Consider the following 21,170-nt stretch of genomic DNA (forward strand, 5'->3'; position numbering starts at 1 on the left):
ATTTCTGTTTCCTTTGGACAAATGGAGGGGCTAAAGGGGAGGCAGAATTATTATCAAAGTTATTATTATTATTCTCGGCCTTTTGACCCTCAGCCTTTCTTGGATGAAAACAGATGGCCAGTGGGAATCGAGGCCCCCAGGAAGGGCCAGAGTCTTTCTACATCATTTCCTGAATCCCCTCAATACCCACCGGAATGTCTAATAAAGCCAATCTGTAGTTTCAGGGGCATAGCTTCCTCCACCCTCTGGAATTCAATTGGAAAAACCCTCTCCCTGTTGTTAGTAGCCTGCAGAGTGTTCCCTGTGGATCAGAGGATTCTGAAGGTTATTTCAGAGTCCAAATTCCATCTCATTCTTAGTCCTAAACTAAGACATGTCAGAAATGCAACCTGGAATGACTGACTAGTCGTGAGTGAAGAGGAGGATTAGGTTCAAGTGTTGAATACTGGGTTGAGGACGCAGTGAGTGCTCAATAAATACCATTTGATTGATTCATCCCTAAACTGTACATGACTATTTCTGATTTCAGAAACACCTGTAGCCTCTTGTAGCACACTTAAATTCTAAGTCAATAAGCCAAGCCTTAATGTAACAATTGCCTGTATCCCGGTGACATTGTTTAGGTTTCAGACAAAGCACTAAGTTTTTGCACTGTTCAGGAGAAAATACTCTTGGCCAATATCAATAATGCCCCATAATCCCAGAGGCTGCCATTCTCTGTAGGCACACCTAGCAAATATTTAATTTCTGTATTTATTATCTACCACGTGCAAAGCACTGAACATTCAGTTCTCTCAACATGTATTTTGATTATGAATTCTGCATGCAACGCTGTTAGGAAATTAGGAAATGCTCTTCCAACAACAGGCATCTTTCTGGGTAGAATGCGATGCGCTGTTGGAAGAAACTACTGTCTATGTGTGTATGATGTCAGTAAAGTTGTGGGTATTATGGTACTAATAATACTTATTAAGCTCTTACTTTATGCAGAACACTGTTCTAAGCATGGGGAAAGAATACACCAGTGGGCCCTGTCCCTGTCCCTTGAGGGGCTCATGAGACTTCCTAAACAGAGGGCTTGTTAAGTATACAACCACTGTATTATAGGAGAACTGAATGTACTAAGGATTTGGGAACATACAACAAAATCAACAAACACAGTTCTTGGGCTCAAGGACCTTATAATAAAAGAGGTGAGATAGGCGGTCAATCATAAATTACTTAGAGATTGTAGGAGCAGGAAGAAGAGCAAGGAAAGATGAAATGATTGAATAAATAATGAACTAGCATCAGGTGATCAGTCTATACCATCTCTATACCTAAGTGCTGAGGATTGATATAAGTACATCCAGGTAATTGATATGAATTGGGGAGGTGGGTATTAATTAGAGCAGGCTTCCTAGAGGAGCTGGAATTTTAGAAATGCTTTAAAGAAGGAGAGAGAACTGTGGTCCGGTCGATTTGAAAGAGGAATAATAATAAAAGGGCCAACAGCTTCCTTTGGGGCTAGTTAAAAAACGCTTTGAGACAGCCTCACTCCCGGCAAGGGAGGATCAGATGGAGGACCCGCCAGATGGATGTCCTGGGAAAGGGGACCAGCTTTGAGCAGCAAATTAGGACTGGCTGGCCTCAAAGTGTTGAAATCAGAATTCAAGAGGCAGCAACCCAAGACCATCTGGCAATGTGGAGTTCAAAGCATAGTTCCCATATTCCATTAGAGGGTAAGCAAATTGAGGGCAGGGAATTAGGGTCCACTGACTCATTCTCCTGAGTGTTTAGTCTAGGGATCTTAATACCATAAGCCCTCAGTAAATACCACCAATGGACTGTAAGCAGGTCCCAAAGATGGGCCCCAGTTAGTATCTGAAGAGGAGCATTTAAAAATCAGTCAGAATCTCATGATGGAAAGATGGTTGCCAAATCAAGCTAATGGGTAAGCTGGGTCACTCAGTTCCTGGCAGTGATGAGTACTTTGAAGTGAACTGGTTAAGAGACTCAGTGAGAGCTTTGGCCTCAATTAGGTGCCAGTAGCTGGTAATCATCTGTGCTGACTTCTGACTCTTCACACATTCCTTCATGAAACATTAGCCTTTCCAGCTTATAGGTCAGAGGAAATCCACTCTCTCGTATTCATTCACTAAGAACTTTGACGGACTCAGCAAGCTGACAGAGTTGGAGAAATAAGAAATGGCAAAACATAGGACCTTTGTCCACCCAGGGGTTTGTATTCTGACACCACGGCTCCTGAAAGCCATTTCCAGCAAATCTGAATAATTGTTTCCAGAACACCCACAGCCCAGTGTAAGAAAAATGAAAGATCCCCCCTTCAGGGAGAATCTCCCCCTCTAAACTATAAACTCTGGTGGACAGGGAATGTGTCTACCAACTCTGTTGTATTGTAATAATAATAATAATAATAATAATAATAATAATGGCATTTGTTAAGCACTTACTATGTGCAAAGCACTGTTCTGAGCGCTGGGGAGGCTACAAGGTGATCAGGTTGTCCCACGGGGGTGCTGACAGTCAATCCCCATTTTACAGATGAGGTAACTGAGGCACAGAGAAGTTAAGTGACTTGCAGGCAACTGGCGGAGCCGGGATTTGAACCCATGACCGATGACTCCAAAGCCCATGCTCTTTCCACTGTTAGTATGGTTCTCCACACACATTAAGAGCTCAGTAAATACCATTGATTGACTGAGCAAAACAAAATCAGAAGAGGGCCTGATGATGGGAAATAGCAAGACAAACACAGAAACCCATTCTATTGATTCTGACACCCGGGGCTTGCTTGAATGATCTGTACTGGCTGGGCAAGGCAACTGAGCCCCCAGATTATCAGAGAATTGCTCAATTCTTTGCCTTGATCTGGCTGCAGAGGGAAGTCATAATGTCGACCCCGTGAGTTGTGACGTAATAACCCACGTGTCACGTTAGGTACGGTACTTTGAACTCCCGCCTCAGGGTGCACAGCCAGATGAAGCTGGCCCCAGGCATCAACGTGGCCTAGGATAAATTCCCACCAAAAAAAAAAAAAGAGGAGTCAGCAGATGTTCCGTAAGTCCTGAGAATCTCAACGGTCGTGATTCAGTTTTGATTCACGAATGAAGAGAGACCTGCTGGAAGGTGTGTTGAGGTTAAACCCCCTTAAAGGGGCAACTTTAACACTTAGGCCCCATGAAATTTGTGCAGATATACTTATATCCTACTATTTCCCCTATCAGTAATCTCTCAGGATCCTAGAGAAATAGTATGGCGTAGTGGGTAGAGCACAGGCCTGGGAGCCATGGGTTTTAATCCTGACTCCGTCACTTGTCTTCAGTGTGACCTTGGGTGAGTCACTTCACCTCTCTGGGCTTCAATTACAGCGTGGCTCAGTGGAAAGAGCACAGGCTTTGGAGTCAGATGTCATGGGTTCAAATCCCGGCTCCACCACACATCTGCTGTGTGACTTTGGGCAAGTCACTTCACTTCTCTGGGCCTCAGTTCCTCACCTGTAAAATGGGGATGAAGACCTGATCACCTTGTAACCTCCCCAGTGCTTAGAACAGTGCTTTGCACATAGTAAGCGCTTAATAAATGCCATCATTATTATTATTATTATTATCTGTAAAATGGGGATTTGAGACTGTGAGCTCCATGTGAAACAGGGACTGTGTCCAAGCCGATTTGCTGGTATCCACCCCAGAGCTTAGTACAGTGCCTGGCACAATAAGTGCTTAACAAATACCATAATTAATATTATTATTGTTATTTTAACGTCTAATGTCTGTCTTTCCCGCTAGAGACTAAGCTTCTCATGAGCAGGGATTGCATCTACCAGTTCTGTTGTAACGAACTTTCCCCAAGTACAGTAAGTGCACATTAAATACCATTGCTTGATTGATAAAGGAAGCAGCCAAAGCTTGCTGGAAGGAAGACAGCAGCGAGACAGGGAAGAGCAGGCAAGACAATGTCGCCAAAGCCCTCCGGGATCCCTGAGAGAGTTCAGCCTGAGGTCAAAGTCCCATCACACATTCCCTGTTTCATTTCTAGAAGAGGGTAATGCCAAGATGCACAACTCCAAAAATGGCTGCAATCAATCTAGACTGTGAGCCCGCTGTTGGGTAGGGACTATCTCTATATGTTGCCGACTTGTACTTCCCAAGTGCTTTGTACAGTGCTCTGCACACAGTAAGCGCTCAATAAATATGATTGAATGAATGAATGACTCAGTCACATTTATGGAGTGCTCATAGCAGGCAGGGCACTATTCTAAGTCCACAGTACAGTCCAATACAACAGAGTCGGTAAACACATTCTCTACCCACAAGGAGCTTATAGTGTAGAACTGCAAAGAGCAAGTCTACCAAATCTGTCACAACGGATTCTCCCAAGCATTTAGTACAATGATCTGCACACTGCAAGCACTCAATAAGTAGAATTGATTGCTGGATTGAGTTGGAATCTCCATTGGGAGTGGCTCAATCCCTCAGGCTTACATGTGGCTTCAGTCTCCCCGAAGCTGGGGGAAAGGAAATGCATGACGACTTCAGTGAGGCAGTAATGATTTATAGCTTGGAGCAAGTAGTTAAATGTGAGACTTTGGAATGAGTAACACAGTGATCTAATCGCTCTGCTTTTGATTCTAATCATCACATTGGCACCAAGAGACTCAACTTTAAACAGAGTCTTCTACTTCTGGCCCTGGAATAGGGAGCTGCTCTTCTGAATTAGAGGGTTTCTAGGGGCTGAGGGAGGAAAAAGCTATACAGAATAGGAATCTATTCCCAGATCGCAGTTGTTAGTATTTACATGCACACAGGCAGAACTTTAAGGATAGGATTTTTTTTTAAATGGTATTTGTTAAACATTTACTATGTGCCAGGCACTGTACTAAGCTCTGGGGTAAATACAAGATGTTTGGGTCAGACGCAGTCCATGTCCCACACAGGGCTTACAGTTTTAATCCTCATTTTATAGATGAGGTACCTGAGGCAAAGAGAAATGACTTGCACCAGGTCACACAGCAGACAGGTGGTAGAGCTGGGATTGGAAACCTGATCCTCTGACTCTCAGGCCTACGTATGCTCTTTCTACTAGGTTATGCTGCTTCAACTATTCAAGGGATATCTTCCATCAATCTTGCCATGCTGTGCCTATGACCCTACCACGGTTGCTGGCCGTAGTCAGTCAGTCATTCAACCGTATTTATTGAGCGCTTACTGTGTTCAGAGCACTGTACTAAAGCTCTTGGGACAGTACACTATAAGAATAAACAGACACATTCCCTGCCCACAATGCACTTACAGTCTGGAGGAAGCGGCAAAGATGGGATGAGTATAGAGAAGGGCTGCATAATCAGAGTAGAATCGAATTATACAAATGTGTTTTACTATAGTTGTTAAAAAGGCATTTATGTGTTACTGTCAGTCAGAGAATGAGATGTGAACAATGCCATTTTACTGAAATAAAGGAGAAAGAAATCTAAAATCTGTGAAAAGGAATTGGTTTGCTATTGATTTTAAGGGTCATCCGCTCTGGGTGAAAGGGAGGATCATCTAAACATTTTATAAATAGTTTGGAAGAGACAGGGAACTGGCATAGTGAAATAGGATGATGATGGCACCATACAGTAGTGCATTTCTGAGCTCCGCCTTTTAATCTACTCAGCGGTGATGAGAGAAAAACAATTGAGAGCAGCAGCCTAACCGTAATGTGCAAGTTCAAAATTGGGGAGGTAAAGAGGGATTGAGAGAAGGACTCAAACAAGTAGATAAGCCAACAGTAATACCTCCTGGCAAAGGGCTTCCAATAAGAGGTAATTCCGTGGGACTGGTGAACTAAATAAGCATTGCTGAATTAACTGGAATAAAACCCCTTATTCCTACAAAAAGGTGTCCAGGGATAGTGAATAACCTCAAATTGTTGTAATCCAGATCCCCTACATCCCTCCACTGGCTTGGTCAGAGAGCTAGTTTTCACTGCTGTACCAAAAGGAGCCCAGTGTTCTACTGATTAAACGGATTTTTTTATAGTATTTGTTAAGTGCTTACTATGTGCCAGGCACTGTTCTAGGTGCTGGGGTGTACACAAGGTAATCTGGTCCCACAAGGGGCTCATAGTCTTAATCCCCATTTTACAGTTGAGGGATCTGAGACACAGAGAAGTTAAGTGAGTTTCCCGAGGTCACACAGCAGACAAATGGCAGAGTGGGGATTAAAATCCAGGTCCTTCCAACTCCCAGGCCCGTGCTCTAGCCACTAGGCAACACTGCTTCTGGATATGACCAGGCAGGCAGGCAGGCACTCCACCAATGCAGGGGCCAATCTGCTGGATCATTGTAATCTACCACTTGAAATAAATAACATTTTAGGGCTGCTAAACTTATAAGGAATTTTCTATTCTGGTTTAAGTACTCAGTCTTTGATCACTGTTTGCTGGTGCTTCACTCCCTGTGCCTGGAAACACTACACAGCTGCAGAGTTGCAAGATAGCAAGATGGGGTGAGAGTGTGTTGGGGGGAGGATAGGATGGGAAGAGGAGCATCCAAAACCCAAAACAGTTGGGAAAAATAAGGTACAGCAAAAACGACTTGAATTTTGGCTGAAATTTTATCACTAAAATGCCTTCTCAGAAACTCTGGCGAATCAGAGAAGCTTTTCCATTTGACCCGGTTTGTTAAAATTTTTCAACTGATTAGAAGCACTTGCATCTTAGGCTACAACCTGTAAACATGTTTATTGTCTCTGGCCTCTACTGGTTTTATTCTTCCTTTGAGTGTTGGGTTTCATCTGGACTCTCATCCACTTTCCTGCAATCCGGCTCACTTATAAGTGCTTCTTCCATTGTCTAGAACATTGATTGTTTTACCAGTTTCCTTTTTTAATACAGCAAAAAATGGTATTTTTTTGTCTTAAAAGAGGGTACATCTAGAATAAATAATAATGATGGTATTTGTTAAGCACTTACTATGTGCCAAGCACTGAGCTAAACACTGGGGTAGATACAAGGTAATCAGGTAGTCCCACGTGGGGCTCATAGTCTTAATCCCCATTTTACAGATGAGGTCACTGAGGCACAGAGAAGTGAAGTGACTTACCCAAGGTCACACAGCAGACAAGTGGGGAAGCCAGGATTAGAACCCATGACCTCTGACTCCCCAAGCCCAGGCTCTCTCCACTGAGCCATGCTTTCCACATTCTACTTGAGGCCTCCAAGTTCAGAAAACACACATGCCAAAGTACTTACCGAGACACTGTCCATTCCATCCTCTGAAGCCTTCTATACAGGGAACACATTGGTAAGAGCCAGGAGAATTAACACACTGTTCCTCCGGACAAGTACTTGGGGTCGAGCATTCATCAATATCTAAATAAAGAAAAAGGCAATCAGGATCAAGTTCCTATAACAGTCAATCAATGGTATTTATTGAGCGCTTACTGCGTGCAGAACACTGTACTAAGTATTTGAGAGAGAAGCAGTGTGGCCTTGTGGAAACAGCAGCCCATTGTTGGGTAGGGACTGTCTCTATATGTTGCGAACTTGTACTTCTCAAGTGCTCAGTACAGTGCTCTGCACACAGTAAGCGCTCAATAAATATGATTAAATGAATGAATGGGCATGGGAATAAGGGGACCTGGGTTCTAATCCTGGCTTTGCTAAGTGTTTACTGTGTGACCTTGAGCAAGTCACTTAACTTCTCTGGTCCTCAGTTTCCTCAACTGTAAAATGGGGATAAAATACTTGTTCCCCCTCCTACTTAGACTCTGAGCCCCATGCCAGACTGGGACTGCGTCTGACCCGATTAACTTGTACCCAACCCAGCGCTCAAAACAGTGTTTGTTACATAATAAGTGCTTAACAGATGTCAGAAGAAAAAGTGCAACAACACTGAAAAACCTTAATCGCACTGTCATTATCAGAAAGTTTTCTGCTTGGCTCCACATAGCCGTCTAAATGGAATATTTCTGTTCGAAAAACATGCCAAGATCGTCCCATGGACCCTTCCCAAATAGGAGGTGAATCCAGGATCTAGTTGGTGGGACCGGCCTCTGAGGATAGATTCTATACCCTCCCCAGCACGTGCTGGTGGCATTCTCTGCCTAGCCATGCTTGTCTTGTCTCATGCTGTAGAGTCATCTTTGACCCATAGCGACTCCACAGACACATCTCTCACACAACGCCCCACCTCCATCTGCAGTTGTTCTGGTAGTGTAACCATAGGGGTTTTTTGGTAAAAATATGGAAGTGGTTGATCATTGCCTCCTTCTGTGCAGCAAAATTGAGTCTCCACCCTCGAATCTGTTCCATGCCGCTGCTGCCTAGCCCTGATGAGTTTTGACTTATGGCAGATTTGTCTTCCACTCACTAGCCACTGCCCAAGCTAGGAATGGAATGGGTATACCTCTGCTCGACTCTACCCTACCATAGCCGAGCCTGGTAGAGTACTGGAAACTCTCCAATCAATCAATCAATCGTATTTATTGAGGGCTTACTGTGTGCAGAGCACTGTACTAAGCACTTGGGAAGTACAGGTTGGCAACATATAGAGACAGTCCCTACCCAACAGTGGGCTCACAGTCTAAAAGTGTGATCCTGAGAGGAAATCATTGTGGAAAGCTGGGGACGGTTTGTTCATCTTCCCAGACTCCCTAAAAATTTCCTCCCAGTATTAGCTCCTCCAGCAGAGCACAAACACTGGAAGGCCATTAGGAGAGATTGGAAACCACCCAAGAGCTCTAGGATTCTCAAGACAATCTGTGCTCACTTTTGGCCAGTTTGTTTTCCATCCCCAGTGACTGGATACTTTCCCAAGGGCCCAGCAAACCAGTGAGTTCTTCTCATAACAGGTGCCCAGTGTCCTGTATGTGAAAGGCATCCAGTACAGGGTCCTGGACATTGTAGGTGACCAGTACCACATTCTACACAGGGCCGGTTCAGTGCTCTGCATGTGACAGGTGACAAGTACAGTGTTTTGCACGTGGCAGGTGACCAGCACAGTGTTTTGCACAAGGTAACAAGTACAGAGCTCTGCACTAGGTAGGTAACCAATACAGTGCTCTACATGTAGTAGGTGTCTAGTACAACACTCTATATGCGGCCAAGTACTGATGAATGAATGAATGAAAAGCTGGGGAACAACTGTGGGTCATGGAAAGATTTAGGAAAACAGTATATACTTCAAAAATATGTCAACAGTTGTACAAGTAGTTTAAACTTTTAATAATCTTGATAATGTTTTGAAAAACATGGAATAGGATGAAGTCAATTAATGGCATTTATTGAACACTTATTAAGTGCAGAATGTAAGAGGAAGGAGGTGAAATGAGAGATAGATCTAAATTAAGTCATTACCTAGCTTTCACTTCTCCTCGTAATCCATTTGGGGCTTGAATGCAGGAGAAAGAAGAAACTTTTGATAGCCAACCAACATTACCAAATATCAAATGTATATAGCAAGCCCAGGCTAATACCTTTCAGCTGTCAACAGTTGGTCAGGATCAAGCCCAGAGGGCAGAGAAGTCTCCTCAGGCCCATGGTGCTTTGGTCATTGTATGCTCTAGATAAATTAGAGTTAAGCTGGCACTCCAGTGTCAACTTCCTCACCTGATTCTCAGAGAGCCTGAGGGCAGCAAAGGGCAGCAAAGGGCACCCTATCCTTCCTGCTCAAGCCCATAGGAACTCAAGGGCAGGTGGACAAGGGGAGGGATGTGAAAACACAGGCAGGAGAGATGGCTTAAACCTACAGGAACCCCTGACACCTGGGAAGGAGCTGAACTGGTCACCTTCCATAACCACACCCTCCCTGGAGTGCCTTGTTAATAATTTTGCTAATAATTTCAGGCTCAGAAAAAGGTGAGTGTGGGAGGGGGGCTGTCAGTGAATGAGCATATTTTTGGGGGGAGGGTGGGGCCAAGAGGGGAAAGGGCTGAGCCCTCCATACACAGGGTCACTATTTTTAACCAGTAGGAAATACATACTTATGTGGAAGAGCTGAAAATTATGTTACTAGGGTGAGTAACAGGTCAGGACCTTGATAAAGGTGCATGTGTGTGTCTGCGTGTGTCTCTGAGTTTTTCAATCGGGGAAGCTTCACGCCAAAAGATGGTGACACATGGTGTTTTTTTAGGTCAGATGTTCTGGGACTTCTTGTTCCACACACACACAGAAAAAAGATATGTGCCAGTTTCATATTCCAAATTGCAGAGCATTCCACTGTGAAGGGGAGATTTTTTTTATTGTAGAAACATAAAATCTGAACTGAAGAATATTACCGAGCCCCAGACTGGTCTGACGGCTAGAGAAAATGGTTCAAAGTAGAAGGCTGCTCCCAGGCTATCCAATAAGTCACCCAAGCACTCAACTTGGGTTCCCAATGTGCAATTTGGTCATAACAGAGCCTGCCCCCTACATGAGGGGTGTGAGTGTGTGTGTGTGTGTGTTGCGTGGCGGGGGGGGGGAGAACGGGAATCAATGAGATAATGTCTGCAAAACACAATGAACTCCTTGGAGAATGGCTCTTTTTGAATACATATTTATAAGTGGCAGCTGGGAAGACCTTTAGTGAGCCAAAGAACTGGGGAACCTTTGGTTCCAGCCCCTAATGAAATTAGAAAACAAGAGCATTTCTGGCTCATTCCTTGCATCATGGTCCTTATGCAATGGCGGCAATAGGGAAATTCAGAACAATCGACCATCTCTGCTGGTAATTGGAGTGAATCAATAAGGTAGCAATGTGTGACTTTACTCATGACTTCAATCTGAAGGGCATAAATTATTTCTGGAGTTATCACTTCCATATTTCTTTCCCTGTGCCTTCTCATACCTTCAGTTTACCATCTCGATCAGTCGTATTTATTGAGTCCTTCCTGTTTGCAGAGCACTGCACTAAGCATTTGGGAGAGTACAATACAACAATAAACAGACAATTCCCTGCCTACAACGAGCTTCCAGTGGGCTGCACTGATAGCTGGCACCATCCAGATTGTGAGTTTTCCTGCTCCCAATCGACCTATCTTAGTACAATGCTTGGCATATAGTAAGCACTTAAAAATCATTTTCATTGTTCGGCTATATTGGACTGTCCCAAGCACTTACTACAATGTTCTGCACACAGAAAGTGATCAGCAACATAGTAAGTGCTCAATAAATACCACTGATCGATTTTTATGATTATGCCTATTAATCATCTTGCAGAGGTCACAGAATAAGATCCAAATCTTTCAGGGAGAGGGGTTCCTGGATGGCTCTCTCTAGACTATAAGCTTGTTGTGAGCAGGGAATGTGTCTGTTTATTGTTGTGTTGTACTCTCCTAAGCACTTAGTACAGTGCTCTGTGCATATAGTAAGCACTTAAAAATCATTTTCATTGTTCAGCTATATTGGACTCTCCCAAGCACTTACTACAATGTTCTGCACACAGAAAGTGATCAGCAACATAGTAAGTGCTCAATAAACACCACTGATTGATTTTTATGATTATGCCTATTAATCATCTTGCAGAGGTCACAGAATAAGATCCAAATCTTTCAGGGAGTGGGGCTCCTGGATGGCTCTCTCTAGACTATAAGCTTGTTGTGAGCAGGGAATGTGTCTGTTTATTGTTGTGTTGTACTCTCCTAAGCACTTAGTACAGTGCTCTGTGCATAGTAAGCACTCAATAAAATTAAATTGACTGACTCAGAGGAGAAAGTGAAGGGAAGATCCCAGATTTCTCAACCACTGCCTGTTCATTAATGCTCAGAAAAGTAATGAGCAGAGAACAGAGAAGATCCTGAAGGGCACTTGGCAGCTACGTTTGTGCCTTCATCAACATTCTTGTCTTCTTCCATGCTCCCTCTTCTCTTCCCAGACTCAGGTAAATGTCGAGAGCAGGACTTTGGAGTTCTCTGGGGAGAGGGGCCTAGTGGATGCAGCACAGGTATGGAAGGCAGAAGGGCCTGGGTTCTAATCCTTGTTCCACCACTTGCATGCTGAGTGACTTTGGGCAAGTCACTTCACTTCTCTGTGGCTCAGTTACCTAATCTGTAAAATGGGGATTAAGACTGTGAGCCCCATGTGGGTATGGGACTGTGTCCAACTTGATTAGCTTGTATCTACCGCGGTGCTTAGAACGGTGTTTGACACATATTAAGTGCTTAACAAATAATAAGAATAAGAATGGCATTTGATCAGCACTTACTATGTGCAAAGCACTGTTCTAAGCACTGGGGAGGTTACAAGGTGATCAGGTTCACAGTCTTAATCCCCATTTTACAGATGAGGGAACTGAGGCCTAGAGAAGTTAAGTGACTTGCCCAAAGCCACACAGCTGACAATTGGCGGAGCTGGGATTTGAACCCATGACCTCTGACTCCAAAGCCCGTTCTCTTTCCACTGAGCCAAGCTGCTTCTCTACCGTCGCAGTTATTATTATTACTACGTGAAAAACGTGCTGAAAATGAAATATATATTTGCTCCAAATATATCCTCATCATCAATGGTATTTTTTGAGTGCTCACCATATGCAGAGCACTGAGGAGAGTACAGTACAACAGAGTTGGTAGACACATACCCTGCCCATGGTGAGTTTACAATCTAGAGAGATAGTCTTAAAACCGGAGCTCTGAAAACAATACTTTACTGCCTGTTTCTTCATTTTCCCCAGAGTCTCTCCTGCACTTGTCAGGGAAAAAACAAATGCAGTTATCATCTAGAAGTTAGATGGTTATGCTGTGACAGGAATAGCAATGGGAAAAGTGTAGGCTGGCAAAGAAGGTAACCATATTCTGCTTTGTTATGACAACTCACCAGAAACTTCACTGAACTGTGGAAAAACAAAACGGTTATAGCCCATCATGAAGACTAGGATGGTTTTATATGCCACAAGTGGGAGCTGAAGCTATTTCAGACAAAATTAGTTCACCTCAAGCTCTCATTATAGAGAAACAGCAAGATTCCAAGACAAAACACTAGGAAGAAAAAGTTCTCCACAAAAATGGAAAAGTAAATGCATTATGAAAAGGAAAAGGGAATAGATGAAAAAGTCTAAAAATTCAGTGTTGCTTTGTGGCCCCTGAGCTATAGCTGTCACACTATACTGAACTCAGATATTGTAATTAAGTCTAGAGTCACACTATTATAATTCAACAATTTATTTTTCTAGGGTAAATGGAACTCTTGAGAAAAATGGCTATCACTCTCTTCTATGACCAAGTCATCCCATGTCTGAGAAATAGAAGGAAACAAATAAGACTAAATGTGGGCAAGAAATTATATAATAATAATAATAATTTTGGTATTTGTTAAGCGCTTACTATGTGCAAAGCACTGTTGTAAGCACTGGGGGTATACAAGGTGATCAGGTTGTCCTATGTGGGGCTCACAGTCTTAATCCCCATTTTACAGATGAGGGAACTGAGGCACAGATAAGTTAAGTGATTTGCCCAAAGTCACACAAGCTGACAATTGGCAGAGCCAGTATTTTAACCCATAATCTCTGACTCCAAAGCCCGGGCTCTTTCCACTGAGCCATGCTGCTTCTCTAAGATGAAAACTAAGAGAAATTAAGGATGGAAATTGATGCTCTTGATTTTTCTTTCCTTATGTTTCCAAATATTTTCATCTTGGGACATGCCCCAGAGTAGAAAACATAACATAGGATCTAAGTCACAGCCTATATTGCCACAGACGGGACCACATGAAGTGAGTTGGATTAAATTGATCATTCTGGAGATGAGGATGATACTTATTGACCTCACAGCCAGTAGGCTAAATTTTCAATTGGGGTTACCAAGCACAAGACTAACCCCCACAAGGCCATCAGTGTCCCTACTCTTGACCCTAAATGCAGTGCCCTCCCAACTCTTTCTCTAGCATGAAAATCAATCAGAGGTATTTATGGAGCACTGACTGTGTGTAGAGAACTGTACTATGAACATGGGAGAGTATAAGTATGCCCCCCACGCCCACACACTCTGACCTGGAATTCCCTCCCCCTTCATATTTGACAGACTAACACTCTCCCCACTTTCAAAGCCTTATTAAAATCACATCTCCTCCAAGAAGGCTTCCCTGACTAAGCTCTCCTTTCACCTCCCTTCTCTCCTTCTACTGCCCAGCCCGCACCCTCCGCTCCTCTACCGCTAATCTCCTCACTGTACCTCGTTCTCGCCTGTCCCGCCATCGACCCCCGGCCCACGTCATCCCCCGGGCCTGGAATGCCCTCCCTCTGCCCCTCCGCCAAGCTAGCTCTCTTCCTCCCTTCAAGGCCCTGCTGAGAGCTCACCTCCTCCAGGAGGCCTTCCCAGACTGAGCCCCTTCCTTCCTCTCCCCCTTGTCCCCCTCTCCATCCCCCCATCTTACCTCCTTCCCTTCCCCACAGCACCTGTATATATGTATATATGGTTGTACATATTTATTACTCTATTTGTTTATTTATTTATTTTACTTGTACATTTCTATCCTATTTATTTTATTTTGTTGGTATGTTTGGTTCTGTTCTCTGTCTCCCCCTTTTAGACTGTGAGCCCACTGTTGGGTAGGGACTGTCTCTATGTGTTGCCAATTTGTACTTCCCAAGAGCTTAGTACAGTGCTCTGCACATCGTAAGCGCTCAATAAATACGATTGATTGATTGATTGATTGATTGATTCCCCTTCTCCCTCTCCCTTCTGCGTCATCGTTGCCCTTGGATTTGTACCCTTTATGCACTTTAAATTCATTCCACCCTCAGCCTCATGGCACTTATGTAAATATCTGTACCCTTCTTTAATGTCCATCACCCACTCTGGACTTTATCTCCTTTTGGGCAGGGACCATGTCTACTAACTCTGTTGTACTGAACTCTCCAAAATGCTTAGTACAGTACTCTGAATACAGTAAGCACTCAACAATTACCATTGATTCTTGAGCCATTGAAGCCTGGTGAGACTGGGAGTGTATCTGAACTAGTGATCTTATATCCACTCCAGTGCTCAGTGCCTGACACATAATAGGCTCATAACAAACATCATTAATATATTTATTACTATTATTCAAGGAAGAACAAGAAAAAGCAATCCTAATCACAATCAGCCAAAAAGCTGATTGGGAAGTACCATGGACTAGTGCAAAGAGCATGGCCCTGGGAGTTCAAATCCCAGCTCTGCTACTTGCTTGCAGTGTGACCTTGGGTTAGTCACTTAACCTCTCTGTGGCTAGTTATCTCATCTGTAAAATGGGGATTAAGACTGTGAGTCATGGACTTTGTCCAACCTGATTATCTTGTATCTACCCCAGCACTTTGTACAGTGCCTGGCATATAGTTTGTAAGTGCTTCACAAATACCATAAAGAAGTAGCAGAAGCTGTGAATCTGAACAAACACCTATGAATAGTCAACTGTAGAGTCAATTATTTACTCTGATAACTCAGTCTTTAAGAGTTCGTATGTTCATTTCCGCTATCCCAGGGTAAGCTCCTTGTGGGCAGGGAGTGGATTTTTCATTTAATCATATTTATTGAGCCCTTACTGTGTGCAGAGCACTGTAATACTGATGTGCTTTGTTACATTTTCCAAAGCACTTAGTACGTATACTTCACTCAGAACTCAATTCATACCTTTATTATATAGCTACATTTTAAAGACAGATCTTCAGAGTTCAGAAACCTAAAGAATTGAAGGCACAAGAAAACACTTTTGTGGAAATGATGATATTAATACCTTATGCAAAAGAACTTTGGGACTGGTGGAAAAAGGGGAAAAATGTAGCAATTAATATCTGCAATAGTAATAAATTCATACATAACGCTAATCATAAAAACTTGAGGCGGCTGAAGAAATAGGTGCTGCTTCTGCCTTTCATGATGTTCTCTCCCATGAGATTAGGAAGCTAGATTAGCAAAGAAACTCACCTTCACATTGGCCTCGCCTGTTCATCCGGTACCCGCTGTCACAGTATTCACACCGGAAGGAGCCCACAGTGTTTACGCAGTGCCCCTCTCCACATATTCCTGGTCTCAAACACTCATCAAAATCTGGATGAGAAGGGGGAAAAAGAAAGTATTTCCCAATTTCATTCTCTGAAGGTCCTTTAACAAAATTAAAAGGATTCACAAGTCCTTGCCTCACCAAGTCATTCCAAAGTTAAGACTGTGGCCAATTTGGCCATTCTCTCTCACAGTTGGGCCTCTCTAGATAAATAACATGAACAATGTATTTGGGTGCCTCTTTTCCCCACATATTTTCTTTACCAAACTTTATAGTTGAGTGCTGAACAAGAATGGAAGGTTTTGTTTCTCCAGGAAGAAATTCCGAGAAAATGATGAGAAAAGGAAAGCAGGGGGCCAACAATGGAAATTGGTTTCCAAACACAGTTACTGAAGATCAAAGACACCACAAAGCCTCATTACCCCTTTCAGAGTCAGCCATCCTAATGGCTTATCTAGTGGACTGCAGAGTAGAGTTTCTTTAATTGTAACTTGAGATTTTATGCAGGAAAAACTTGGGAAAAAATCCTTCTGCATAAAATTTAAAATTACAATTAAAGAAACTTGACTTTGCAGTCCATTAAATAATATACAATCCTATTCATATAATAATAATAATAATAATAGTATTTGTTAAGCACTTACTATGAGCAAAGCACTGTTCTAAGCGCTGGAGCACTGTTCTAAATGTATATGTGTATATATATGAATATGAAAGCTCTTATGAAAAAGAACTTTGGAACTGGTGGAACCAGGGGAAAAAATGTAGCTATTAATATTTGCAATAATGATAAATTCATACATGATATTAATCATAAAATGTATATATGTATTTATATATTTATATATATGTATGTACATGCATATATACCTATATAATAACGATAGTATGTTAGGCACATACTATGTTTCAAGCATCTTGCTAAGCACTGGTAAATACAAGTAGATATAAGCTAATCAGGTTGGACACAGTACCTGTCCCATATTCACTTGTATTTATTGAGCGCTTACTGTGTCCCATATAGGGCATACAGTCTTAATCCACATTTTACAGATGAGGTATCTGAGGCACAGAGAAGTTTGGTGATTTGCCCAAAGTCACACAACAGACAAGTGGCAGAGTTGGGATTAGAACCCAAGTCCTTCTGACTCCCAGGCTGAACTCTATCCATTAAGTCATGCTGCTTCTATATATCCTGCATATCCAATGAAGATATGACCGTTGGTGAATTTTACCTGTAGGTCCAGTGTGGCTGGAAAGTTGGGTAAGGGACTGACTGTCCTGGCCACAACACGCACAGACAGACTGTCAGGTTTGCAGCTTGCAGCCCCTGGTGGGTTTTTGCCTCTGTCTCCCAATTCTTTCCAGACTTTTCATCAAAGAGAGCTGTTCCCTTCCTGCCTGCAATGAACCATGCTGGTCTGCCTGGTCTTCTTGATTTGCTTTTCTACTCCCTGATCTACTGTCCCTAGTTCTTTAAATCACTTAACTTCTCTGGGCCTCAGTCACCTCATTTGTAAAATGGGGATTAAGAGTGAGCCCCATGTAGTTGCCAAGATCAGCCCTCTCCTCTTCATCCAAACCGCTACCTTGTTGGTTCAATCTCTCATCCTATCCCGACTGGATTACTGCATCGGCCTCCTCTTTTCTGATCTCTCATCCTCCTGTCTCTCCCCACTTCAGTTTATTCTTCACTCTGCTGCCCGGATTATCTTTGTACAGAAACAATCTGGGCATGTCACTCCCCTCCTCAAAAATCTCCAGTGGTTGCCTATCAACCTTCGCATTAAACAAAAACTCCTCACTCTCGGCTCTAAAGCTCTCCATCACTTTGCCCCCTCCTACTTCACCTCCCTTCTCTCCTACAGCCCAGCCTGCACACTCCACTCCTCTGCCACTAACCTCCTCACTTTGCCTCTTTCTTACCTGTCCCACCATCAACCCCTGGCCCACGTCCTGCCTCTGGCCTGGAATGCCCTCCCTCCACACATCCCCCAAACTAGCTCTCTTCCTCCCTTCAAAGCCCTACTGAGAGCTCACCTCCTCCAGGAGGCCTTCCCAGACGAAGGCTCCTTTTTTCCTCTCCTCCTCCTCCCCTCCCCATCGCCTCCCCGCCATAGCCGCCCCCCCCCCCCACCGCAATAGCACTTGTGTATATTTGTACATATTGCTCTATTTATTTTAACAATGACGTTTATACAGCTGTAAGTCTATTTATTCTGATGGTATTGACACCTGTCTACTTGTTTTGTTTTGTTGTCTGTCTCCCCTTTCTAAACTGTGAGTCTGTTGTTGGGTAGGTACCATCTCTATATGTTGCTGATTTGTACTTCCTAAGCATTCTGCACAGTGCTCTGCATGCAGTAAGCGCTCAATAAATATGATTGAATGAATGAATGAATGAATGTGCGAGAGGACTGTGTCCAACCTGATTAAATCATATCTACCCCAGTGCTTAGAACAGTGCTTGGCACACAGTAAGCCCTTAACAAGTACTATCATTATTATTATTATTATGTGTTCCCTGTCCATACTGAGCTTACAGTCTAGATGGGGAGAGATGGTCTCCTGGGGAAGGGGAAGGGCATGAGATGCCAATCTTACAAAAGAAATCCCTGAGGCTATCGGGGTCATCAGTGACCTACCAGTAATCCTAAAGGTTCGTTGGGTCCAGGGAAGGTGACTTAGGGTCAAAGTCTTGCAGAGGAAATGAACACTGATGGGAAATGTCAATTTGTCAACCTCTCCCAGACTTTCCTTAGCAAAGATGGTGCCCTAATGGTATTTAATCATTCATTCAATCGTATTTATTGAGCGCTTACTGTGGGCAGAGCACTGTGGTATTTATGAAGTTCTTAATGTGTGCAGAGCACTATAGCAAGGACTTGGGAAGAGCAATAAAACAGCGTTGGCAGTCAGGACTTGGCATTCATTCATTCACTAGTATTTATTGAGCGCTTGCTGTGTGCAGAGCACTGTACTAAGCGCTTGGGAAGTACAAGTCGGCAACATATAGAGATGGTCCCTACCCAACAACGGGCTCATAGTCTAGACAGGACCCCTGCCCACAAGGAGCTTAGACACTACTGAATATCATCTAGCCACTGATGGATGTCTTATAAAACAGTGAAAAGACACAATTCCTTCTGCCAAACAGCTGAGGCTCTGGAACAAAGTTCAGTAACATCTAGAATGGTGAACTGATGATTTCAGGATTTGCTTTAGAGACCTGCCTGAGAAAAAGAGCAGCCAGACCTGCTTACCCTATGCACCAAGAGATGGAGGGAGGAAGGGGTGGGAGGAGGGCAAGAGGAAACAGAAAGCCCCAGAGCAACCTGGCTGAGGTATTTCAGCCTCCAGGAAAAACCAAATAGCATGACTTCTGGCCAAACAAATGGTTCAGGTGAGAGAAGCAGCATGGCATAGGGGATCCTCTCTCCCCCCTGCCCCGCCTTACCTCCTTCCCCTCCCCACAGCACTGTATATGTGTATATATGTTTGTACATATTTATTACTCTATTTATTTTATTTGTACATATTTATTCTATTTTATTTTGTTAATTTGTTAATATGTTTTGTTTTGTTCTCTGTCTCCCCCTTCTAGACTGTGAGCCCACTGTTGGGTAGGGACCGTCTCTATATGTTGCCAACCTGTACTTCCCAAGCACTTAGTACAGTGCTCTGCACACAGTAAGTGCTCAATAAATACAATTGAATGAATGAATGAATGAATACAGCATGGGCCTGGGATTCAGAAGGACCTGGGTTCTTATCCTGGCTCCACCACTTGTCTGCTGTGTGACCTTGGGCAAGTCATTTAACTTCTCTCTGCCTCAATTACCTCATCTGTAAAATGGGGGATTAATTCTATGATCCCCATGTAGAATTAGGATTGTGTCCAACCTGACTAGCTTCTATCTACCCAAGCCGGGCACATAGTTAGAGCTTAGCAAATATCATAAACGGAAGAAGAAGAAGAAGAGGAGGAAGAAGAAGAAGAAGAAGAAGGTGTGGGGGTTGGGGATACCTCTCTGAGCCAGGATGACAGCTCTTTCTCTTCACCCAAACAGCCTGCAAAGTCTTAAACATTCCCAGACTTTCACAAGGTCACCCCAGACACCAGACAGAAACCTCGACTTCCTGGCTGTCTAAGGAAGAGTGGACAGATGGCAACCTGAAAGTACAAACATGTCTATGTGTATAGTTTAATGGGACTGGTAATTACCAATGCAGTCGGTTCCTTCCTCATTGGCCATAAAGCCTGCTTGGCAAATGCACAAGAAACTCCCTTCAGTATTTTCACAGCGTCCCTGGGAGCAGAGATGGCGGGTCTGAGTACACTCATTAATGTCTGTGGAAGACATAAAAGTGAAAAGGTAACACTATAACTGAGTCTTAGTCAATACACCTCTCTCCCCATATAAAGACCCTTTTTATGCCCACTGAACCGCAAACCTATGCATACATCCTTCCCAGCTAGCACGCACATACCTTTGGGGATGAGTACTGGTGGGTGAAATGAGTTCATTCTACTCACATTCGGACACCTTCATTTTAGCTCTACTGAGCTAATTTAGGTGACCCACAGCCTGAAAACCAGATTCTTTGTGATGACGGGAAAAACCAGCCATATGAGTGCATGTTCTCCAGCCGATTTTTTTCCTTTACTGGAAATAGATTTTGCAGCTCTACATCTCTGGACACACCTGATCGGAAAAACTCCTGGGAAACTATGGGTCTGGGAGTTAGAGACCCTGGGTTCCTCCAGACTGAGAATTTGAGTTCTAAACAACTGTCTCGGACTTGGCAAATAAGGCAATACTACTCTTCACTAGCTGGAGGTCACCAATGACCTCCTGCTTGCCAAATCCAACGGCTCATACTCTGTCCTAATCCTCCTCGACCTCTCAGCTGCCTTTGACACGGTGGACCACCCCCTTCTCCTCAACACGTTATCTGACCTTGGCTTCACAGACTCCGTCCTCTCCTGGTTCTCCTCTTATCTCTCCGGTCGTTCTTTCTCAGTCTCTTTTGCAGGCTCCTCCTCCCCCTCCCATCCTCTTACTGTGGGAGTTCCCCAAGGTTCAGTGCTTGGTCCCCTTCTGTTCTCAATCTACACTCACTCCCTTGGTGACCTCATTCGCTCCCACGGCTTCAACTATCACCTCTACGCTGATGACACCCAGATCTACATCTCTGCCCCTGCTCTCTCCCCCTCCCTCCAGGCTCGCATCTCC

General features: G+C 43.6%; 1 protein-coding gene across 8 annotated transcripts in view; it reads right to left on the bottom strand.

Annotated features, from left to right (window-relative positions):
• LTBP1 (latent transforming growth factor beta binding protein 1) overlaps positions 1-21,170 on the bottom strand; it is a 438,291-nt gene that overhangs the window by 125,304 nt on the left and 291,817 nt on the right. For all 8 annotated transcript variants that reach the window (XM_038760501.1, XM_038760417.1, XM_038760246.1 and 5 more), the window contains 3 exons: positions 20,159-20,284; positions 15,858-15,980; positions 7,234-7,353 (listed from right to left, as the gene is read on the bottom strand). In XM_038760501.1, coding sequence (XP_038616429.1) covers positions 7,234-7,353; positions 15,858-15,980; positions 20,159-20,284 — 369 coding nt within the window. The remainder of the gene's footprint in view (positions 1-7,233; positions 7,354-15,857; positions 15,981-20,158; positions 20,285-21,170) is intronic.

This window comes from Tachyglossus aculeatus, chromosome 1 (genome assembly GCF_015852505.1).
Source record: "Tachyglossus aculeatus isolate mTacAcu1 chromosome 1, mTacAcu1.pri, whole genome shotgun sequence".
NCBI classification, from domain to species: domain Eukaryota; kingdom Metazoa; phylum Chordata; class Mammalia; order Monotremata; family Tachyglossidae; genus Tachyglossus; species Tachyglossus aculeatus.